The sequence below is a fragment of the Protopterus annectens genome, chromosome 9.part0 (genome assembly GCF_019279795.1).
Source record: "Protopterus annectens isolate FY-2018-M chromosome 9.part0, PAN1.0, whole genome shotgun sequence".
NCBI lineage: Eukaryota > Metazoa > Chordata > Ceratodontiformes > Protopteridae > Protopterus > Protopterus annectens.
The window spans coordinates 1,305,096,991-1,305,121,283 of record NC_056743.1 but is presented as its reverse complement, the minus strand read 5'-3'; the positions used below and the strand labels follow the sequence as shown (position 1 = coordinate 1,305,121,283).

Genomic DNA, 24,293 nt, shown 5'->3' with positions numbered 1-24,293 from the left:
CAGGAGGTCACAGAGTCCAATGGGACTGGCTAACACATGTATTAAAAGAACACCTCAACTTAAAGAAAATTAGGGCAGCTCTTCAAGCCCTACAATCTTCTCACCTTTGGAAACCAGTCACTCTTCTGGTACACACAGACAGCATGATAATGTGGTACATAAACAGAAAGGCACAGGATACTACCCTCTGCAGCCTAGCACAGGATGTTTGGCACTTTGCTTCTCAGATGAAACTCTGTCTCACAGCGACGTACATACTTTCCCAACGGAATATATTGGCAGACTCTAAGCAGAGACTTTGAAGACCTTCACAAATGGTCACTGAATTCAGAGTTGTTCAAAGCTCCTCAGTCTCAGATGGGGAAACCTCGGGTTAGACCTCTTTGCCTCCTCTGAAAACCACCTACTTTCTCCATTCTGCACAAGGGCTCTGACAATTCCATTTTGGTGGACAGATGCCTTATCTTTCACATGGACAGAGAAGTTCCTTTGTGTATCCACCTTGACGTCTGCTGTCAAGGCTCTTCCTCAAATTGCAAAAGGAATACCAAAAATGTTTACTTCTGCCATCATTCTGGCCAGGACCACACTGGTTCCTACTCCTGTTTCACCTATCAAAGGGTCCCTTCAACCAGATCTAATCACCCAACAGAAAGGAAAACTTCTTCATCCCAATCCCTCTATTAGCCTGACCCCCTGAATGTTAGGATTTTAATTTGTACAAGACCGTTTTTCTGAATAGGTGGCTTGGATTATAACACCAGAAAGTCTTAACATGGCCAAGTGGAAGAGATTTTCCATCTGGTGCCTTAAACATAAACAATCATCCCTTCTAGCGGACACCCCCACAGCACTCCAGTACTTAAGTGACCTATTACATTCAGGGTTGGCCTACTCCTCCATTAAGTCTAACATATCAGCCATTAATGCTTTCCTGTCCCTGGGGCCCCCTCTTAATGTGTAGAACAGAGGTTACACTTTTCCCAAGGGTAGTTTTACACCTTAGACCCCCAAGGAAACCTATTGCTCATCCTTGGGACTTAATTTTATTTTGCAAAAACTAACTTTACCCTCTTTTGAGCTACTTGCTTCAGCTACTTTAAAATTCTGCACTTGGAAAGCCTTGCTCCTCTTGGCCTCGACTTCAGCCTGCAGGGTCTCAGAACTCCATACTCTTATGGCTACTCCTCCTTTCCTCATCTTCCACAAAGATAGGATAAGCCTTAAGACCAAGCCATCCTTTGTGCCAGAAGTTGTTGAACTTACTCTCAACCAAGCAATCAGTCTACTTACCTTTTTCACCAATCGCCAGAATAAGGGGGGGGAAAGTACTGCACTGTTTAGACATTCATAGACAGATGAGGTTTTACCTGGATAAAACTAAGGATATAAGAAAAACAGATTAACTGTTCCAGGTTAGGACAATCAGTTTCAAAGCAATATATTGCTTCCTAGATCTCCTGCCCAAAAGCTCACTCCACTCGAGCAGTAGTTTCTTCAGGTGCTTTCTACAAAGGAGTAGACACCACATCCATTTTAGAGGTTGCCAGCTGGTGTTCTATTCACACCTTCACAAAACACTACAAGTTATATTCTTTCTCCAGATTCAGGAAGTGTTTGCCAGAACTATTCTGTCTGGCCTACTGGACTCCTCCTCTACTTGTTCCTTTTAACCTACCACCCTTTCAGGAGCGACTCAGTCAGGACATACTACAGTTGTGTAAGAACTTACCATAACAGTAGATGTACTAATCACAGTTGCAGTATTCCTTCCTTCCCACCATAGCTCTCAACCTTCCATCTCCAAAATGAGGAACACTATCCCTCATAATGTGGAACAAATGGGCAAAATGGGGAACACATACTAATGGCTTACTAACAACTTCAATTAGGAAGGCCATAGGATGGTTAAAATATGCTGGTTTTACTTATAAAGAAGATCTTTTAATGAATTAATATGATTAATTTCTATTTACCATGGATTTCACTTTAAAAAAATTCCTAACACTGAATGTGTGGCAGAGTCTTTCAATGTGGAACATTGAGGAACTTTGAGGAACATTAACTTTTTAAGACCCCAAATGAGGTACGTTCCACGTAATGAGGTACACTTGAGAGATATGCTTCCCACCTGTCCCTCTTTTCATTGCTTGTTTTCTTCTCTTTGGCACTAGAACTTTTCATATGCACACAGAAGCGCATTCAGTATCAAAGGATCTTTCTTTTCGAGAAGGAACTTGCTTACCCTGTTCAGCCCAAGCCCCCCTCCTAGTTGACCTTTCTCCTTCCTTGGTCTTCAGGCCGCTGTTGGCTTGGAGATCGTTTGAGGATCTTGTATGTACATCCTGCTTTTTATATCCTGATGCCTACGAGCTGAGGTTATTACCCAGGTGTACATCGTGCAGAAGTAAAGCTTTGGTACTCTGGCTGACCATCAGTGAGCTACAACCCATCTGTTAAGCATACTGCAACAGTGATCAGTAGGACATCTGCTGTTAAGTTCTTGCACCAACTGTACATTATGGCAAAAATTCTCATACAGCTGTGATTTCCCTCCACTGCTTGTCAATGAATTTGTGTGGTTTTGTGAAGCATCTGGACCTTTTACCTGTCAGTTATTTTATTTTATTTATATTTTTAATTTATCTCTAGGGTGTTCCTTCAGAAAAGCTACTTGGCATCCTGTCAAGGATTCCATCTGCAGAGAAGTTTGCCCAGTACTGGATCTGCAAAGCTCGTCTTTCAGAACGAGATGGCTGCTTTGATATCGAACTGTATGAGAGAGCAGTTAATGCAGGTGCCCAGGTATGTCTTAACTGTTGGTGTCTCCAGTCTTTCTTTGGTCTCAGTAATGTTTGTCAAGCTGCATTTAAAAATGTATTGGAATTTCTTTGCTGCAAGCAGTCTATTTTTAATTTAGACTTCCAGAAAACAATCATCAAATTCTGGAAACTCAAGATACTTTCAGTTGTCTTGGAATATGCCTTCAAGAGAGGTGTTTTTAATGCAATTCTGACCTAGATGCTACAAGTAAGACAGGCTTAAAATGCACAGTACAGTATGCCAGAGTGACTTATGACTAAGGTGCTGCCAACAAGCAGGCTTGTAGAATAACACAATACCGGTATTTTAATAGCACAGGTGCTGCAAAAACTTTGAGAGCAATACAGTACAGTGTACTGATGCAGACAAGAACACAGTGCTGCTTTGGAATGCCAGAAATAAGACCAGCTTAAATACACAGTACTACATACCAAAGTGACACAAGAATACAACAAATGACCCCTCAAATAAGGCTTAGAAAGCAGTAAATACAGTGCAAATATCAAACTGCAAAATAATGTGGAGAAGGACTAGTGTGGATAAGGAACAAATTACTGGCAAGGAAGCCCTAATTTGGCAGGCATATTCAATAATGCAAGCTTGGGTGCTTCAAATAAGGTAGGATTTGGAAAGCAGCATATGATATACTGATGCAAATACACAATTCATTGTACACTATGGGGATACCACTGTAATTTAGTTAGCTAGATAAGCATAGATAATACAGTAAATAGCACAGATAATATATAATGCAGTACATTAAACAAATGCACTAAAGAAAGGCTGCACTAGGTGCAGAAAGATGCAACAGAAAAAAATGGACAAGTCAGAGCCAGTAGGGGCCAGTTGTCATATACAACTAGTTTGAAGTATAGTTGGATAATATAAGGAGTAACGTAGATAAATATTGCAAAGTGAAACACAAAACCAGCTTGAACCAGCTAGGAGAAGGTAAATGCATAATAGGATGCTTAATATATAATTCAGTAAGTAACACTACTATGTAAGTAATTCATAGAGTATTAAAAAACTGTCCTTGCTTTGCAGGAATGACAAGGAAGGTTTTACATGGATTAGGCTCTTGGAAGCTCAAAGCTGCATGATTTTCTTTGGTCTGGAGCAAATTAAACAGCCATGTGGAACATAGAATGGAGAACACTGCAGAAGCCAAATGTTCAGAGCAGTGCCTCCTGCACTGCCTCACATTAAGTCAAGTAGACTGCAGTTTTGAGTGAAATTACTAGAGCAGGTCATAGGGTCTCAAAATTTGCTCGAAGTCCATGTCCAGATGAAAAATGGGCTTAATTACAGAACTCTCTCTCATAGGTGAGGAACCAGGGCAGTTTAGTGCATTTTAGCACGAACGAGTGTAAAGTTTTGCAGCTTTCCTCGGTTTGAGTTATTAAAATTAACTGCAAAAGTGAGATTCTAAATGTTTACAGTATTTCAGAAGCTTGTGGGAAAAAACTATAACCCTTTAGTCTTCCAATATGGCGTTCAGCTGATGTTTTCAACAAGTGTTCAGTAACTAAAAGATGCCCTTTGTGTAATCCCAGAAAGTACCAGATTCTAATCACAGACTCCTTAAATCTGACCTGGGGCAGTGCAGGACTTGTGGAACTCCTCTCTGATAAGAGGCATGCCAGCCTGAAATAGATTATGATCCTCATTCTAAATGTAACCTTTTAGATGACCTGGCAACCAAGAACATTGTACATTTTCTCATAGTATCACTGTAATGTATATTAATAGTAAAACTTTGTCCTACAAGCTATGCAGGCTGGCAGTGATGGCCTGTGGTACAACTTTGCAGTTATGCCTCCATTTCCAGGTCTCATACATCCATCAGACCTGAGTTCAATGCATCAAATTGAACAGATCCAAATACATCAGCTACAAGTGAATGCTGATCCCAAGTCTTTTCAAAGCCTGAGGCAGAGATTGGGATTCCCACTGAAATCTCTCTGCATGAGTGGAAGAAATTCTGCTCCAGATACCAATGCAAAGAACAATGAAAAGCGAATGCCTTTTCATTTTTCTCGCTTACATCCTTGAGCCCCAAAGTATTGCAGAATTCAAGAAAAGACAAAATGTGAATCATTTTAGTGGCCTGTGATTCAAAGGCAATTATGAGTTTCTCTCCTCTGGTCAAGCTGAGCAAAGGAGGGCCACTGCAGTTCCCACAAGTCTCTACACTCCTGACCTGGGGTCATTAATACACCCAAGCCTAAGCATTCCTGACTCAGGGTCATTAATGCACCCAAGTCTAACCTACCTCATGTTAGTAGCCTCAATGATCTGTCTGATGCATTTTAGTTTTCAGAAGAGGTGCTTTGGATTATGCAGGATGCTGGAAACCCACTATAAAAATCATTTGTCCAAATGAGAGGTTTGTTATACCTCTAGGGTATTTTACCCCCCCCCCCCCCAATAACTATAAAAACAAAAGTTTTGCAATGCTACTTGGATCTTTTCCAAGATGACCTTATGCTTCATATAAGGTATACCCAGCAGCAGTTGCAGTACACATCTCCCTGTAGTCCCTTCCCTAATGCTACAGTTAATTCCTGAAAGGGATCCTCCACCTTGTGCCTTCTTGTACATTTTGACGTTATCTATGACTTCGGACTTTCCTATTGCAAGTTTTCTCATATTCCTCTCCTCAGAGGTTCTTGTAATGGGACAGTGGATGTCCTTCCACATCACTGTTACAGTATTCCATACGCAAGGGGTCGCCTTCTAAGAATAACCAAACATCCAGTATACAAAAGCCTTTGGTGTTTACAGGTGGTGTACTTTGTATGTATGTTCTCTGTGCTAGGTATAAGGCATAAAGTTGGCATATGAATGCACACACCTCAGAACTACTTTGCCATTAGTCCGAATGCAGTCATTGAACATCATCACGAATGCTCTTCTGTACTAGTTACCAAGCTGTTTTAACATAAGTGCTCTGTTGGTGGTGTTCTTTATCTTTTCTGTTTTAGTGTTGTTGGCTTACATGTCATCTAGAAAAGGAAAATGTCAGTATGGGAGGCAGATTCCCCATAAAGATAGTCATAAACACTTTCTCTTCTGTTTGGGTACTTCTCACAACCATGCACAGTGTTCTGTCTGTGAAGGGTTTGTCCCTAAGATCTTGTGTAGTCTCCTTTCCTCTGTCTATTAACCTGGAAAACCAACACCTAATGTTGTTGGCACAAGGAGCTATGGTGTCATTTTTCCATCCTTTGGGTCGGCCACCGGCCAAGAAAAAGGCCTTAAAGCCCTGTGGTCTGATTTGACTGCCATCTAGACTCCTCTCTCAAGGCTGGTGAAAGCCTAGAGGATTGTCCGATTGTTGCTTCAGATTTCTCTGCTGCCATCCTGTCAGAGGCCAGTATGGATCAGAGTTCTGAGGGACTGAGAGGAGTTCTGCAGATTTTAGTAGGAGAGGAGATTCTTACTATGCTTGTAGAGTGTCTGTGAGGGTCCGACCCTCCTAAGGTTTTGGGGCAGAAGTCCTACATAAAAAGAAGCAAAAAAAAAAAAACTAAGCATATTTCCCCTGCAATTTGAGATCCCCATGGTGAATGGCAAGATATTACTCAGGGGTTGTTTAACAATTTTAATGGCTTTAAAACCTCAAGGGGTTTTTGTGCCTGCCCCTCTCTGGTCTTCTACTCCTATTGAGAGACGTAGGGAGCAAGAGTCCTCTGAGAATCTGGATTCTGGGGATGAGTCCTTAGTATACTCTTTTCAGATCCCTTTCGCTTTGAACTGTGGGTCTGAAGAAGAGGATTCTATCAGTCCAGTTTCTCCTTTAGAAGAACTCTGTTTTGGGGACACTGTCATGTATGATGGAATTTTTCAAGTGGGATTTTTCTTAGGTTTGTGATATTCAGAAGAGGTAATATGAACTCTTCCAGATGTAGTCTCCCAAACCCTTTGCCATTCCTCCAGTCTTGACTATCCTCCTGGATACCTTTTCAGCAACTTCTGTAGCTCCTGATTCAAGTTTCATGGGGTCTGAAGACTGAGAAAGACTTTACAAGGTGCTGCTGAATGCAAATTTCTGTATAAATGTACTGCTGATCCTTCTCTGATGTCTGTCTCTTCTGACAAACCTTCTGAGCTGTTTCCCTGCACTAAGTTCCTTCCTTCAAATAAGGATAGCAAGGCCATGGAATGGCTGGTCAAAAAAGCTTTCTAAAGCTGCCACCCTGGAGTTTAGAGCTATTAATTACCAGACTTGTATGACTAGGTATATTCTGGCCCTTCTTTGTTTCGGTTTCTCAAGTAGTTTCTGAACAACATGACTCTGAAGAGAAGGTATCAGCCCTTTCTTTGTTGGGTTCTACCTCTCAGGTGGCTATCCATTCCATTAACTGCAGTTATGATGCAGCTGATGTCTTTCTAGGGCTGCTGCATTTGGTTCTGTTCTGAGGGATTACTCTACTTAATCTTCAGCCCTTGCCTGATGACATTGAAGTAAAATTATTGTCTAGAGGAACACCCAAAAAACACCTTTTTTGGCTCTACTGCTGCTGAACTTTTTAAATCCCTCCAGGATAATGGTAAGGCCTTGCAGGAGCTGAAACATTTTTGTTTCTCCTATCCCTACATTTCAGAGGAATTACCCTTCCAAATCTTCGTTTGTTCACACAGTATCACCCTAGGGTTAAAAGGGTTCTGGAAACATACTCCCAAGTCTATTCAGAACCCTGTTTGAGAAACCTTTTTAGGGCAAACCAGATTTTCATCTGACAATTTCCTTACTTTTTCCTTTGGATAAATTTGCTTGTCCCTTAACCTTTCTCTGTCTCATTCAAATGGATTTAAGGGCCACTCAAGACTCTCTGGTTCTGTCCATCATCTGCCAGGGGTATTTCATGGTATGGAATCTTTTTTCCCCTTTACAAGCATTCCTCAACCTCCTTGGCAGGGGGAGGTCCGAAAAATTTGGGGTCTTGAGAACCGTTCTTGGACAGGCCTGCACAGCAGCCCTAAGGGTTTGCTCGACTGCTCTGCTCTGGAGGCAGTCGGGGGTTGCCTTTCGATGCACCTTGACAGCATGGGAGTCCGTGTCATCAAACTGTTGGGTGCATCAAATAATATCCAGAGGGTATACAATCCCCTTTCTGACTCCTCCCATTCCACCAAAACACCTCCCGGTTGTCCAGCACATCCCCCTAGGTCAGTCTGATCAGTCTAGATCAGGCATCTATTCAAAGTTCTTTTTGGTGCCAAAAAAGATGGGGAACCCAAGGCCCTTTTCTGGACTTTTCCACTCTAAGCCTGTCAGTTGCCAAAAAGAAGTTCCGGATGGTCATTCTACAATCCATCCTGCCTTACCTGCAGGAGAATGACTGGATGTGCTCAGTAGATCTCCGGGACGTGTACTACACATCAAAATGCACAAATCCTCCAGGAGGTTCATCCGGTTTCGGCTAGGGGTCAGTCACGATCAATTCTGAGCCCTACCCTTCGGTCTCACCACAGCCCCCAGGGTGTTCACCAAAGTCATGGCAGTAATAGCTCACCTGAGGCTTCAGAAGATACAGGTCTACCCGTACCGGAACGATTGGCTCCTTGCCATTCCCACCAGGCATCTACTTTGTCAGGCCAGAGACTATTTCCTGAAATTGTCAGACTTGCTGGGCATTACAATCAACATATCCAAGTCTTCTCTAGAGCCCGTTCAGGGCTTAGAACTACATAGGAGTGAGAATCGATACATTTCGAACCAAGGTCATTCTAACTCCAGAGAGAGTCCAAAACTTACGACTTCATGTGCTCATTATCCTTCAGTCTTTTCCTCCAGCCGAGGTGGTTTTAAGAGCCTTAGGTTCCATGGGAGCCACCATTACTCTTCTTCCCTGTGCTCATCTTCATATGTGAGTTCTGCAGTGGACACTAGCAGTCCAATGGTCCTTTTTGGATCTGCCATTGATGCATTCTATTCACATAAGCAATGCATCCAGGAAGTCCCTCCTTTGGTGGATTCGCTCCTTGGAGCTAGTAGAGGGATGCACATTTATTGCAGCCCCTCCCCAAGCCACTGTGACCACGGAATCCTTCCAACTAGGATGGGGGGGGTATTGCTTGGGCAGGACAGCCCAAGGCATGTGGTCCCTGAATGAAACCAAATTGCATATCAATGTTCTAGAGATGAGGGCGGTCTTATTAGCGTTGCAGGCCCTTCCTGCTTTTCTTCCTCTGGGAACGATTGCAATTCAAACTGACAATATGTCAGTGGTCTGGTACATCAACAAGCAGGGAGGAACCAGGTCTTGCCCCTTTTATCGCGAGGTCATGAGAGTATGGAAATGGGCAATCTCCATCAGCCGTTTTCTGGTAGCAATGCACATTCCAGGTCGATCCAACATACTGGCAGACAAACTGAGCAGCACTATTCTAATGCCTTTCAAGTGGTCTCTGAATCCTTCTATAGTGGAGCAGATCTTCCTTGAGTGGGGTCGGCCTTGCAGCCATCTCTTTGCATCTCCTTCCAACGAGAAGTGCAGCGAGTTTTTCGCTCTGATCCTCCCATAGGGGGAATCCCCCAGGGACGCTCTGGCCCATACTTGGCCTTTTGGTCTTCTTTATGCTTATCCCCCTTTACCTCTCATGACAAAATATTTCCAGAAGGCTCGCTGGTTGGGGAGCAGAGTCATCCTTATTGCCCCATTCTGGCCTCACCAATTCTGGTTCCCGGTCTTTGGTCTCATCTGGTAGTTCCATCTTGGATCCGATACTGGATCTCATTTTGCACCCCTCGAGGGTCCCTCATCCAGACCTGGGCAGTCTGAAGTTCATGGCTTGGCTGCTCCAGTTCCCTTGATTGCTAGGACTCCTGGTCTGTCTTCCCCGGTCAAGACTATTCTGGAGGCAGCTCATAAATCGCCCACCAGAAAAATATACCGTAGCAAATGGAAGTGTTTTTTCTGTCTGGGCTTCTGAGGGAATTGGACCATTTCACAGCACCTATTCCAGTGGTCCTTGAATTCTTGGCATACATTTTTCAGCAGGGTGCCCGCTCATCTAGAGTGAAAGTTGAACTGGCGGCCATTTCCAATTTCCATGTAGTTGAGAACATGGCTTCTTTAGCTTCCTCCAGACTTTGCAAAACCTTTATTAAAGGTACCTTTCTTTTGAGACCCCCAGTTAAAGATCCTACCCCTCCTTGGGACCTTACCCTAGTTTTACAAGCTTTGGTTGCTCCGCCCTTTGAGCCTGCTGCTTCTGTGGACTTGAAATTTTTATCCTGGAAGACCGCTTTTCTAGTGGTTATTACCTCGGCTAGGAGAATGTCAGAACTCCAAGCATTATCTGTAAAACTTCCATATATGATTTTTCATAAAGACAGGGTTTCACTTCATACTAATCCATCTTTTCTGCCTAAAGTGGCCTCGGAAACAAATATCAATCAGTTTTACCTGTCTTTCCAAATTTTCAGAACAGGAGTGAATATAAATTGCATTTGTTAGATTTGCATAGGCAGCTACGTTTCTCCTTACACAGGACTAAAGCCCATTGCAAGTTTAACCAGTTGTTTGTGTCCTTTGCTATGCCCTTTCTGGGCAAACCATTTTCTGAGGTGTAGCTATTGCCAGATGGATTTCCCTTTGCATCCTTCAGGTTTACAAAGATAAAAGTATGTCTCTTTCCAGGTAGGATAAATGCCCATTCTACCAGTGTCTTTGGACAATATTTGTTCGGCGGCTACTTGGTCCTCCTGTCACACCTTCATTTCTCATTATAAATTGGACATGGTTTCCAGAGGGAGGGCATCCTTTGGGTCCACGGTGCTCCGAAATATCCTTTCATGAGAGCCACCCAAGGTTTTGGTAGCTGGGGACTCTGTCCTACAGGTTGATGATCAAGTGAAGTTAAATACTTCAGATAAAGAAGTTATGTACTCACCATAATGTTCCGTCTGAGTAGTTGGATTTCATTTGTCATCAAACGTCCCTCCCTTCTTCTCCCTGACCTTCTCTTGGTGCTTTCTGCATTGGCCAGACAGGAGAAGAGTGCCTTTGCAGCTCTCCTGTTTTTCTTTGTAAAGGTTTTTGGATCGGGTTCATGTGAAGGGGTATAGCAAACTCGATCTGAGGGAAGGAAGGAGATGGATGGGTATTATAGGTAAGGGGAGGATTTTGAAGCTCGGATCAGTTGCTGGTGAAACTGCCGTCTCTGATCCGGTCTGGATCCAACAACCCTACAGGTTGATGACAAATGAAATCTAACTACTGAGATGGAATGTTATGGTGAGTACATAACTTCTTTTTCTAGTTCCTAGGAAGTAGGGCATCTGGTGACCCATTCTGGACCTCTCTCAGCTCAAAACCTTTCTAAAGGTCCCCTCTTTTTGGACATTGTCCCTTCAAGCTCGGTTAGTCTTCTTCCCTAGACATTTCTGGTATCTCTAGATCTCAGATGCCTACCTTCACATTCTTATCCATCCTCTCTTAAGGAAATGTTTGCATTTCTCTTCTTGCTTTTTCAGTTCTCTGTTTTGCTGTTTGGCCTCTCTACTGCCCCAAGGGTGTTCATCAGATACCTTGCTCCTGTTGCAATTTTGCAGGATGAGAGGGGGTCATATCTTTCCCTATTTGGACGACCTACTCATTCAGGTCTTGTCCCGTGAGTTTCTGCTTCAGGACCTCCAATTTACTGTTTCTGTACTGCAAACTGTGGGGTTCACCATAAACTTTCAAAAGTCAGGTTTGGTTCCTTCTCAGGATCATGTTTTTTTGGGTTGCAGGATCCAGACCATTCCCATGCTGGCATACCTGCCTTCCTTCAAGACTTTCTCACTGATTGCTTTTTTCCAGTCTCTTCTTCCTCTGGCTTCATTCGCAGACAGGGACTTTCTCAGGGTCCGTGGGTTTTACGGCTTCCACCATTCCTATGCTGTCAGTGGTCAGGCTCTGTATGAAAAAACTTCAGTGGTACCTCAAGTCAGTGTGGCTTCAACACTGCCATCCCCTAGACTTCCTAGTTCCTTTCCTTCCCTATCTCAAGCTCTAGCTTCTGTGATGGATTCATCAACTTTCTCTCAACCCGGGCCTTCGTCTCCAACCTCCTGTCCCAACTCAAGCTCTTTTTGAATGTGTCACGCACCATGGGGAGAGCCTTCAGATCTGATGTTCTCTTTCATTCCTCCTCACGTATGGGTTACAGATCCAACCTCTTATCAGACTCAGCCACATTTCTTCAGACTAGGAACCAAGTCTCGAGCTCCTCTCACTACCCACAATGCCCTACAATCCAACCAACCTACTCAGATCTTGTTTGCCACCAGCTGAGCCAGACATGATCGCGAATAGTCTCGAGCAGTCAGTGGTGTATTTTTGGTTTCCTCTAACCAGATAAGTTTATTTTTTCTATTATATTCTTATGTTTACCTCCTCCCCTTCCTTTTCTGACTGTGCATGGTGTTTTCTGTCTCTTGCCTCTTTCGTTTTAAAACTTTTCCCGCTCTCAGAGTAACTGTTGGCTGTTAGGCTCCTCCCCTTCTTATTTCCCTTCCTTTTTCTTGTACCCTTCTCTTAGTACATTAAAAAAAAAAAAATCTCTTGGCTGTCAGGTGTGTACTGTTTTGTCGTGGTTCTCTGGTTACCTTCCTGTCTTTCCCAAGTCTTTTGTGCGAGTGTGGTAGTACTTTGTTGTGGCTGACAAACCCTGTGGGTTCAAACAGTGCTCAGAATGTGGCTGTAAGTGCCCGCATTCCAGTGCACATTCTTTGTGTATATACTGCCTGGGTGCAGAAAATCTGTGGTTGGCCTGCTCTATTTGTGAGAGTTTCAACCCAAGAGCTATAGCCGACCACAGAAACAGATTCTGAAGGGCCTTTTGCCTGGTTCCTCTCCAGGGGCTCATTACCCCCCCCCCCCCAAAGAGTCATTCTGAATCCTCAGACTCCAAGAAGCACCCTCATAAATCAGGGCACCTTTGGAGCTGCCTGATAAGGTTGGGAGGCCCTGAGATTCGACCACTAAAGATCACAGACCCACTTTGTCTCTGTCGGATCCAAAATTCTTCTTTGATCCTTTCAGGTCAGTCTTGATCTGAAGCTGCCATTCCCTCCACCTCAAATCCTAAGCCTATGGATCTGGCAGTAAAGGGCCCTACACCTGTCCTAGGGCTCAAGTCAGTCTTTCGGGGGCCGACATGGACAGGATGATTAGGAAGATTCTCAAAACTCGGATCCAGCTGGGGGGGTCTTCACAGCATCCTCCCTTGTGGGTCCTGCGAGTCTCTCCCTCCATGTCCAGTCTCCTCCTCAGATCTCTCCCTCAGCTTCGGAGTCTCAGGGTTCTAGCCAACTGAGGGATCTGGGGTTGAGTGTATGGAGCCTGTCTGCCTCCACTCCGACCTTTGCTTTGCTTTGACCTCCTCGGCTCCATTGTCTTCGGATCATAGCGGGTCTTGGATCCAGGATGTCCTGTTGGATCTAAGGGGAGGGATTCGGCTCCTACTTTGTCGGAGCAGTCTCTTCCTCTCGGTGCTTTGGCGCTGGACAGTTTGGGTCTGATTCTGTCAAGGACCCGGTGCTCTGTGATCCCGGCCCTCACTTCTTCTGTAGCCTCAGCTCCAGTGGAGTTGGGAGGGATTATCTGGGTCCTATGGTGTTCCTAGTGGTAGAAACTGCTTTCTCTACCTATAAGGGATCTGGTCCCTTTGAGCCACAACCCTCACCACTGACTTCCCTTGGTCAAAGACTCAAGCCTGTCATTCCTGTGCCGAGTCCGCCTGTCCAGACTGGCCTCCAAGAACTTCTCCGAGAGGGAAATCTCTCCTTTTCGAAGACTTCCCCTGATCATCCCACAGAGGAGACTCCTCATAAGAGGACATGCAAAAGGAGGCACATTGACTCCCCCACTGAGTCCGTCACAGAGGATACAGACTTTTATGAAGGGGAAGGATCCCCCAGATCATCACCAGAGGATGTCTCCTTTGGAGACATTTTACAAATCCTGAGGCAGAGAGGTGGTTGGTCAGCCCAACCTCCCTCCCTCTGAGGAGTCCATATTTTTGGATGCCTTTGGGATGGCCCTATCTACATCCTGGTTGGTTCCCCTGGCAGATGAGCTAGTGGATTTGGTGTCTATCCCGGCCTGGAAGGAGCTGGACTCGCTCAAACTGATCCCCAAGAGCCCAGACAAATTTTTACCCCCCCCCCCAAAGATGGACCTTATTGGAGAAAGGGGTATTTCAGTGGATGTCATGGTTGTGGCAGCAGCTACCAAAAAGGAGGTAGCAGAACAGAGCTTCAGCGTTCATCTGCCGAACAGGGAGTCCAGAGCGATGGATGGGTTTGGTAAGCATGTTTACTCCTCGGCCACTTTCTCACGGAGGACTTTGAACTACCTGGCACATTTAACTCTCTTGCAGAGGGAACTGGTGAAGAAGCTATCAGAGACTCTGGCAGAGATCATGTCGTTGGAGTACTTCAAGAAGGTCCCCCTGACTGGCTACTTATTCATCTTTGTCCATTTCTTCCACGAGGCTGATTTCCCATTCTATGGAAGGTGCCTCTCAGGCAGCCGGCTCAGGCATTGCTGTTCGGAGACATGCCTGGATGAGGGTTTGTGATTTTGCAGAGTCTTTTAATGCCCCCTTCAATGGATCTTTGCTCTTTGGTCCATCAGTCAAAGTGACTCTAACCCACAGTGAACAAGAAGGGAAGACGATGTCTGCCGTCGGGGGTCAAGTTCTCCTCTCCACAGCACACCTTTTCCAGAAATCAGCTCAGTGGAAGGAAGACCTGGTTCCATAAATCCCAGGGGTCTTCCCGAGATCAATGCAGAGATTCCTCTTCTAGGGGCAGAGGAGGAAGTTACAATGAGAGATGCCGCCCCAGAGGCAGAGGGGGGTCACAGAATCGGGACCTCAGGGAACCTTTCTCTCATAGGCCCTTCCAGCACTCCAGAAGCACTGCCCGACTGCTCATCTCTGGAGGCAATTGGGGATTGGTTCTGTCTGCACCCTACCCGATGGACTGATATAATACGAAACAAATGGGTGCTAAAGTTTATATCCAGAAGCTATACTATTCCCTTTCTCCTTTCTCTCCTCCATAGAAGTCAGAGGCTCCCCGACGTTCCACCCAGTGAGAAGAAGTTCACAGTAGCAGAAATTCTAAATCTACTGCAAAAACAAGTCATCCAAGAGGTGTACTCACTTTTTAGTCCAAAAGAAAACCAAGGATCTGTGATCCATTCTGGGTCTAAGTAAGTTAAATTTGCTCATAAATAAGGCAAAGTTCCAAATGGTGATGGTTCAGTCCATTCAACCGCTGCTGCAGAAGGACGGCTGGATGTGCTCTGTGGATTTAAAGGGTGCTACTATCTCATCAAAATAGAGCCTCCAGGAGTCATCTGCGCTTCTGACTGGGAGGCAGTCATTTTCAATACAGGGCTGTGCCCTTTGGACTCGCCACAGCCCCCAAGGTGTTTTACCAAATGCATGGCAGTAGTTGCAGCTCACATCAGACTGCAGGGATTCTAGGCGTTTCCTTACTTGGATGACCGGCCCAACCAGGCATCAACTACTGCAGACCAAAGATTACTTCTTCAGTCTTTCATATGGGGATCACTACAAATCTGGCAAAGTCTAACCTTTCCCCTGTACATACTTTAGAGTTCATCAGAGCTACGTTGGATACAGGGAATCAGATTGCCTCTGTCCCCCCTCATTGCTTTCTAACATTGAGAGATCATGTCTGAACTGTGTTGAATCTAGCTTCTCCACCGGCAAGGCTAATGCTCTAGAATCTATGGCAGCTGCCATTCCATTAGTTTCTCTTGCAAGATATTTTATATGAGTCCTTCAATGGACTTGGTTGCTCAATGGTCTATACTCTACGAGCCTGTATCTATTCCTATCAAGCTGACTACATTTTGCCGAAGGTATCTTTAATGGTGGCTGCTGTCGGATGACCTGACTTGTGAGAGGCAGACCTTTCCTTCTTCCACCCCCCCCTCCACAACAGTGACCATAGACTCTTCCCTGCCGGGGTAGGGGGGGCATTGCATGGTAAAGACGGTCCAAGGCACGTGGTCACACACAGAGACCAGATTGCATATCAGTGTTCTGGAGATGAGAGCAGTCCTCCTTGCGTTGTAAGCCTTTCAGCATGTTCTCCCTGTAGGAATGATTGCGATTCACACAGGTAACATGTCAGTGGTGTGGTACATCAACAAACAAAGGGGAACCCGATCTTACCCGCTGTGCAGAGAGGCCATGAGGATTTGGGAATGGGCAATGTCTTTGGATTATTTTCTGCTTGCAACACGCATACCGGGAAAATCCAGCATCCTGGCATACAAGCTCAGCAGGTCCATTCTGACCCCTTTCGAGTGGTCCCTTAGTCAATCAGTGAGGGACATGATCTTCAGCCATTGGAGCCAACCTTGCTGCGACCTATTTGCATCCCCCCCAGAGCAAGTGCAGCAACTACTTCACTCTGATCCCCCCTCTGGGTGAGTCCCTGAGGGATGCTATGGTTCACTATTGGCCCCCCGGTCTCCTCTATGCTTATCCCCTTCTACCTTTGATCCCAAAATTTCTCCAGAAAACAAAGCAACTGAAGTCCTCGGTAATCCTCATTGCTCCCTTTTGGCCTTGTCAGATTTGGTTCCCCTTCCTCTGGTCTCACTTGAAGTATCCTCCTTGGATTCTGGAACTCAAACGGTACCTCCTTAAAAGGTTATCACCCCAATCTGATATCCCTCAAATTGGCCGCTTGGTTTCTCCACTTCTAGTGATCATTCGAAGATCCTGGCTTGTTTCCCCAGTCTGAGATATTATTTTAGCCTCTCAAAAAACAGCTACTAAAAGTTTGTTAGCAAGTGGAACAGGTTTGCCTTCGGAGCTTTTAAAGACAACTTTGACCTTTTTTTGGCACCTATTTCAGATGTTCTGCATTCCTTGTGTCTCTCTCCAAAGAAGGAGCCAGCTTCTGTACCATCAAACTTCAGTTAGTGGCTATCTCTACTTTTCATTCCGACAATGTTCTCAATTGTCCTTTAGCTTCCAAACTGTGCAAGGCCTTCTTGAAAGAGATTTGTCCTCAGGCCTCCTGTAAAGGATCCCTCCCCACCATGCGATTTCACTGTGGTTTTGCAGAGCTTGACTTAAAACCTTTTTGAATCCGTGGGTGATTGTGATCTAAAGTTTCTTTCATGGAAGACTGTTCTCATTGCCATCACTTCAGCAACAAGAATATTGGAAATTCAGGCCTTATCTTCTAAGCTGTTTTACATTATATTCCACAAGGATAGTGTCCCTTCATACAAACCCTTCCTTTATGCCCAAGGTAGCCACCGAAGCCAATCTTAACCAAACTGTTCAACTACCAGTTTCCTTCCCAAATTTATCTAATGAGGGTGAACGATTGTTGCATTCAGTAGATGTTCACATATAGTTATGTTTGAACATCAGAGGACTAAGTCCTTTCGAAGGTCAGACCAGTTGTGTGTCATTCTCTCCTAGTCATCTAGGTCAGGCAGTTTCAAATGTTAGTGTCACTAAGTAGATTACAGACTGTGTATCACTTTTGTTTGTAATAAGAATGGATTGCAGCTACTTGCCCTTCTAAGGCCCACTCTACTAGGTCTATGTCCATCTCATCCACCTTCTCTACCAGGTCCTCTTTAGTTAACATCTGTGCAGCAGCCACATGGTCTAAGGCTCACACATTTGCATCACATTATAAACTAGGTCTGGTTTCCCAGAGCAGAGCTTCATTCGGTTCAGCAGGGCTCCGGCATATCCTTCCTTGACACCAACTAGGAGTTGCATAGCTGGGGACTCGTATGTGGGGAGGAATGAAAGAGACCACATCAAATTTATTAGCTATGTAATTACCATAACTTGGTATCTGTGTTGTCTTCCTGTGGAACCTGCGGATGTCTACCTTGGATGGGTCCGGAGCCGTTGTGCAGGCACCGGCTTCTGCGGGTGCATTCAGGCCTACTGACTTGTGTATTAAACAGATGCCATCTTCTTCTTCAAGGCCTAAAACTTGGACCATGCCTAGAAAACTGACGCTCAGACCACATGGTCAGGCCTCTATGCCTAAAAAACAAATGGTAAGAATGGCTGAAGACCTTATTACTTTAATAGGGGAAACCAGCCTTCCCCCTCTGAGACCTAGGACTGAGTTTGCTTATGATATTTCTGACCAGGATACTGAATTTTCTGTTTCCTTTGATGACCAAGATTTACCCTTGTCTACCTATGAGAATTCTGATGCTGAGGACTCTATTCCCTCTGCTTCCCCCCAGAGGATTTTTCTTTTGGTAAAACCTTGCATGCTCTCAGGGAGCATTTTCGTTGGGAAAGTCAGGATTTCTCTGATTCTAAAAAGAGGCTTAGGGATTTCTTACTCCTTCCCCAGCACAGGCCTTTAGCCATACCTCCTGTACTGGACATTGTTGCTGATGCCTTTTTGAAATCTAGCTTGGCCCCTGAATCTTTACCTCCTGCTCCCAGAAAACCTGATGGATATTACAGGGTCCCTTCCTCTTTAAAAATCCTACTGCGGATTCTGAGACCATTTCACAGGGACCCAAGGGCTTTAAAGCTACTACTGCCAAAAATCCTACCCCCTCTGATAGAGATTTCAGGGTGCTGGATAGATTGGGTAAGAAGGTATACACTTCTGCAGCTTTGGCCATTAGGGCCTTAAACTGCTAGTTTCATATGTTAAACTATCAGCAGCATATTATTAGATTGCTTAAACAGAAAATTATGTTGATTCCTGGTTGTGCTGAAAATAAGGATTTACATAATTTACTGCATCCAGCTGAACAAGTTGGAAAACATACTTTGCAATGTGGGTTTGATTCACTAGAGGCATCTTGCAGGGCTGCTGTAACTGGGTCTGTACTTAGAAGGCATGCTTGGCTTAAGGAACAGTCCTTGCCAGATCATGTTAAAGCGAAATTACTGGATGCTTCCTTAAACCAGGACTGCCTGTTTGGCAACAAGGCAGAGGTTGTTCTTAAAAAGATGGAGGAAAATGCTAAATCTATGCAAACTGTTAAATATTTTTTACAAGTACAACCTCCAAGGTTCAGTAGGCATTGTCCTTCCAAGAACTGGTCCTTTCCTGCCTCTTCCAGACCTTCTCAGTCCAAACCCAGATCCAGCAGAGATCCCAGGCTACAGTCCCAGGGTGCGCACAAGACTAAGCAGTGGGGGCCTCCACTTCCATATCTGGGAGTAATACCTCCCCCCCATAGTAAACTGTCTCAATGACTTACTTTTAAAACTGTCAAGCACTTCTCAACTGACTGCCTCTTTGGGGGGGGGGGAAAGATTGCTCTTCATGCAAAAAACTGGAAAATCATTACCCAGGACAAATGGGTTTTAAATATAGTGTCACAGGGATATTTCACTTCCATTCGTTACCAACTCCAAGCGGGTGGCCAGATCTACCCTCAAATCAGTGGGCAGAGGCCCAAAAACAAGTACTTTCTCTCTTAAGCACGGGGGCTATTCAGTTGGTACCAGAAGAAAAGGGACAAGGTTTCTACTAGAGACTTTTCCTGGTACCCAGAAAAGACCATTCATGGCGTCCTATCCTGGACCTGTCCACTCTAAACACCTTTTCGGTGATTCCAAAATTCATGTTGCTGACTCTTCACCAGTTGCTCATTATGGTAGAGAAAAAGATGCCTGGTTGGCAACACTAGATTTAAAGGAAGCATACCTGCACATCCCAATCAGGAAATCTTGCAGAAGATACCTACGCTTCAAAGTAGGCTAAACGCACTATCAGTTCTCTGCACTGCCCTTTGGCTTATCTACTGTGCCCAGGGTATTCACAAAGTGCCTAGCTCCAGTCATTGCATTTTTCAGGCAAAGAAATATTCAGATATACCCATACCTGGACGATTGTCTAATTTAGGCAGAAAGCTGGGACATACTTTTGAATCATCTGGTCTTTCTACAAAGGGTTCTAACTTGTCTGGGGTACACCATAAATGAAAAGAAATCACACCTGGTACAATGTCGTCAAATTATATTCCTTGGAGCAAGCTTGAATACAACTTCCCAGATGGCTTTCCTCACATCAGAGAAACAAATTCATTTGACAACCTACTTCAAACAAGTGGCCACAAAAACTCTACTATCTGCAAGGCAAATACTACAAGCCTTGGGGTCCATGGCCTCCTGCATCTTCTAATTCCATATGCAAGACTGCATATGAGGAAACTACAATGGTATCTAAAACGCCTATGGTGCCAACATTCTCCGGATCTAGATGCAATGATTCCTATCGTACCTTGCCTATGCTTAGAGTTCCTTTGGTGGGCAGAGGCCTGCCACCAAAACAAAGGAATACCTTTCACACTACCCCCTGCCACCCAAACCCTAACAACAGATGCATCAGACTATGCATGGGGGGCACATCTGGCAGGGAAGTGTATTCAGGGCAAATGGAACCCAAGTCAAATGCACCTGCATATCAATCAAAAAGAAATGATAGTTGTACAGAATGCTTTGACAGCCTTCAAGGACCACATTCTTCCAGGAAAATTAATGGTAAGGACAGACAACACCACTGTTATGTGGTACATAAACAAGCAGGGGGGTACACATTCTTAACCCCTCTGCAGAATAGCCATGGCATTGTGGAACACAGCCCTGAGCTACCAAGTGCATCTACAAGCTCAGTTCCTGCCAGGAAAACTAAATACACTGGCAGACGAACTAAGCAGAAATCTCATGGACCCACACGAATGAAAACTGGAACCAAGGATTTTCAACATGCTGACAAATGGGGGAGCCCAGATATAGACCTGTTTGCCTCCCCCCAGAATTATCAGTTGGACAAATTTTGCACAAGGTCTCCCCACAAACAAGCTTGGAAAGTGGATGCTCTGTCCTTCAACTGGAAAAATCTATAAGTTTATGCATTTCCTCCTCTGCTCTCCAAAGTACTACTAAAGATCAAACAAGACAAACCAAGGATGATTTTGATTGCACCAGACTGGCCACGCCAACACTGGTGTACCCCCTCTTGCGCAGTGTGTCACTGTTGGCCTCATGGCACCTGCCCCAGACTCCTTCTCTGTTGTCTCAGTAGGAGAACCAGATTCTGTACCCTCAGCTTCAAACACTGAACTTAGCAGCCTGGCTAATTACCTAATCTCTCCTTCCCTCAGTAAACCGGTGATAGTATCATTTTAGAGGCAAGGAGGCCTAGTACTAGAAAATCTTATGCTGAAAAATGGAAACGATTCTGTGCCTGGAACCACTCTCAAGGGATGAGCACAGTAGTACCCAATTTACCTCAGATTTTACAATACTTAACTGAGATGCTTCACAGGGCCTGTCTTTCTCCTCAGTCAAATTTCATGCCTCAGCCATTTCAGCTCATTATAACACAGAACCTCCCCTCTTCTCTCATCCACTGCTCAAGCAGTTCCTCAGACGGGCTAAAAATTTACGACCACCCAGGAGAGCTCCAACTCCAGCCTGGGACCTTAACTTTGTATTGGAGAAACTCACTCTTCCCCCTTTCGAGCCAGCTGCTACTGCAGACTTAAAATTCCTTTCTTGGAAAACAGCTTTTCTTTTAGCAATCACTTTAGCAAGAAGGGTATCTGAATTACAGGCCCTCATGGCAATGGAGCCTTTCATTATCTTTCATGAGGAAAGGGTGTCCCTCAGGACCAATCCCTCCTTCATGCCCAAGGTGGTATCCAGTGTGGCCCTTAATCAGTCCATTCATTTGCCAACCTTCTTTCCTAATCCACAGAACCAAGGGGAACGGATACTGCACTCATTAGATGTGCACAGACAACTTAGAGTCTACTTGGACAGGACTAAACCTCAAAGGAAATCTGAACAACTGCTGGTGGCATTTGCTGCAGGGGCAGATGGGAAGGCTATTGCAAAGCAAACCATTTCCAAATGGATAGGCCATTGCATTAATTTCTGCTACAAGCATCATGAAAAACCTATCCCACAGGGGATCAGACCCCACTCAACCAGGGCTGCATCTACCTCTACAGCCTTTCTCAGAGGCATCCCTACCAGGGACATCCTAAAAGCTGCTACCTGGAGTTCTGTACATACTTCACCAAGCATTACCATCTGCCAATTTTCTCCAAATCCAGAGCTGGCTTTGCCACTGCAGTCTTGCATCTAGTCCTAATGCTATTTAAATTCCTCCTCCCATCCTTCGCTTTGGGAATCTACCCAAATGTGATGACTGCAACAGTGAAACACGAAGAACATAGTACAGTTGTGTACACTTACCATAAATTTAGATGTTCGAGTGTATTCACTGTTGCAGTCCTGGTTACCTCCCTCCAGCCCCCTTACTTCTTTTGGCTATACCTCTACTCTCCTTTATTATGCTCAAAAGCTTTTTGGTGTATTTGCTTTTTTGTTGGAGGTATAACCTTGTATATTTATATATTTAATTGCTTCCCTTTTGGGGGGTACCTGATATCTGGGGCAAGAAAATCTGATGCAAGGGCATCGGCTGCATGTTTTATACCCCTGACATCACTGAAGAAGAGACAGCAACCGACGCAGGACCCAAGACTTTGCTAATCAGGCCGACTGAGGGCTACTGCAAGCAGATACGATGGCGGGAGCTTCCCACCCCGAGGGTCAATCATTAGTGAAGAAGATGAAAAAATTAAAACTGGAATCTTCTGCTGTCCAGCCTCTGGTGTTCCTCCCGAGGTCATTGAGAACCCAGAGGCCTACCTGGCCTTTTCATCAGATCTTCTGCCATGACTGGTTTACAAATGTAATGACTGCAACACTGAATACACTCTAACATCTACATTTATGGTAAGTGTACACAACTGAACTTTCTGTTGTGTGATCTGCTGCACGCTGGGTTTGCATTTTCTTTGGTTAAAGCTTCACCTATCATGCTTGTCTGCTCATAGCTTCTCTGCTGGCCTCTTAGTTTTAGGCTGAATAATTTTGTAAAGGCATCCTTCAAATCAGGCCTCCTAGGAAGACTATTCTGCCTTCCTGGGACCTCAGTTTTATTCTTGAAAAACTAACTTGGGCTCCTTTTGAGCCTGTTGATTCAGCTTCCTTGCAACATTGTACTTGGAGAGTGTCTGAGCATGTCCTTACATTCACTGCTGCAGTATTCCTTACATATGGGTTTTTCTTGCCATGAGAGCCTGATAGTTTTACGGCACATCAGATGTATGGTCCCCGCGTTGCGTGGGCCATAAAAGTGATGTCTGGGCGTGCCTTCCTCAGAACTTCTTTGCCACCAGTCTGAATGCATCTCTAGATCATTGGCCTGAATACCTGCATTATTTCCTGCCAGTATGAATGCTTTTCCTCTAGTTGGTACTGAACCATTTCAGATGAATACTGTATAGGGGATTTGTTTTTCTGCTTTTTTTGTTTTGTTACTCCTGGGGGTTAATGACATCCAGGAAGGGTAAATGCCAGTGCAGGAGACAGATTCATCATGAGGACCACCGTGATGAGTCTCTCTTGTTTAGGAGCCTCTCACGACCATTAAGACCCTCCACAGTAGGCACTCCTTTTCCTTGTACCTTAAGAAACAGCAACTTACACTGCTTGCAAAAGAAACGATGGCGGGAGCTTCCCACCCAGAGGGTCAATCATTAGTGAAGAAGATGAAAAAATTAAAACTGGAATCTTCTGCTGTCCAGCCTCTGGGTGTTCCTCCCGGGGTTGTTGAGAACCCAGAGGCCTACCTGACCTTTTCATCAGATCCTTCTGCCATGACTGGTTTACAGCCCAGTGAGGAACTGGCTGCCAGCATGTCCACTGAGGCTATACAGGCTTCCATTTTGGATGCTGAGGGGGAACCACAGCTGATTATCTCCAAGGGTCCTAAGGGAATTCCTTAAATTTTAGTCGGGTAAGAAATGACTATTACGGTGATTGAATGCAGGCCTTCTTTGGGGCTTTCAGAATTCTTTAGGGCTGATGTACCTTTGAAAATTAAACGAAAAGCTAAGCACATTTCTCCTGTTCCTAGATATCCACAGTCTGAGTGGCAGGTCTTTACTCAAGGTTTATTTAATGCTTTGATTGCCTTAAAAGCTCTTTCATGGATTTCTATTCCTACTGCTGTTGAATCCTCCTCTCCACAGAAAAGGCCAAGGAACAAGATTCCTCTGAAGACTGCTCAGATTCTGATGATGAATCCCTTGTTTATTCTTCTAAAATTCCTTCTCCTTTGTAATATGGGTCAGAGGAAGAAGAATCTAATAGTCCAGATACTCCCTTTGAAAAAAATTCTTTTGGGGATACCATCACTAGTATGATAGAATAAGTGGGATTGTGCTCAGGTTTCTGATATTCACAAAAGTTACCATGAGTTACAAGTGGAAACTCCTAAACCTTCTGCTATTCCTGCCATTTTGGCTGCATTGTTGGTTTCTTTCTCTAATTTATATAAAGCTCCTGATTCTGTTCCTCCTGCTCCTAAGAACCAGATTTGACATGGTGCC

General features: G+C 44.7%; 1 protein-coding gene across 1 annotated transcript in view; it reads left to right on the top strand.

The window, feature by feature from the left end:
* Positions 1-24,293, top strand: part of CKAP2L (cytoskeleton associated protein 2 like) — a gene marked incomplete in the record, with an annotated part of 1,473,239 nt that overhangs the window by 1,034,820 nt on the left and 414,126 nt on the right. The window contains 1 exon segment of the mRNA XM_044084267.1: positions 2,653-2,805. Coding sequence (XP_043940202.1) covers positions 2,653-2,805 — 153 coding nt within the window.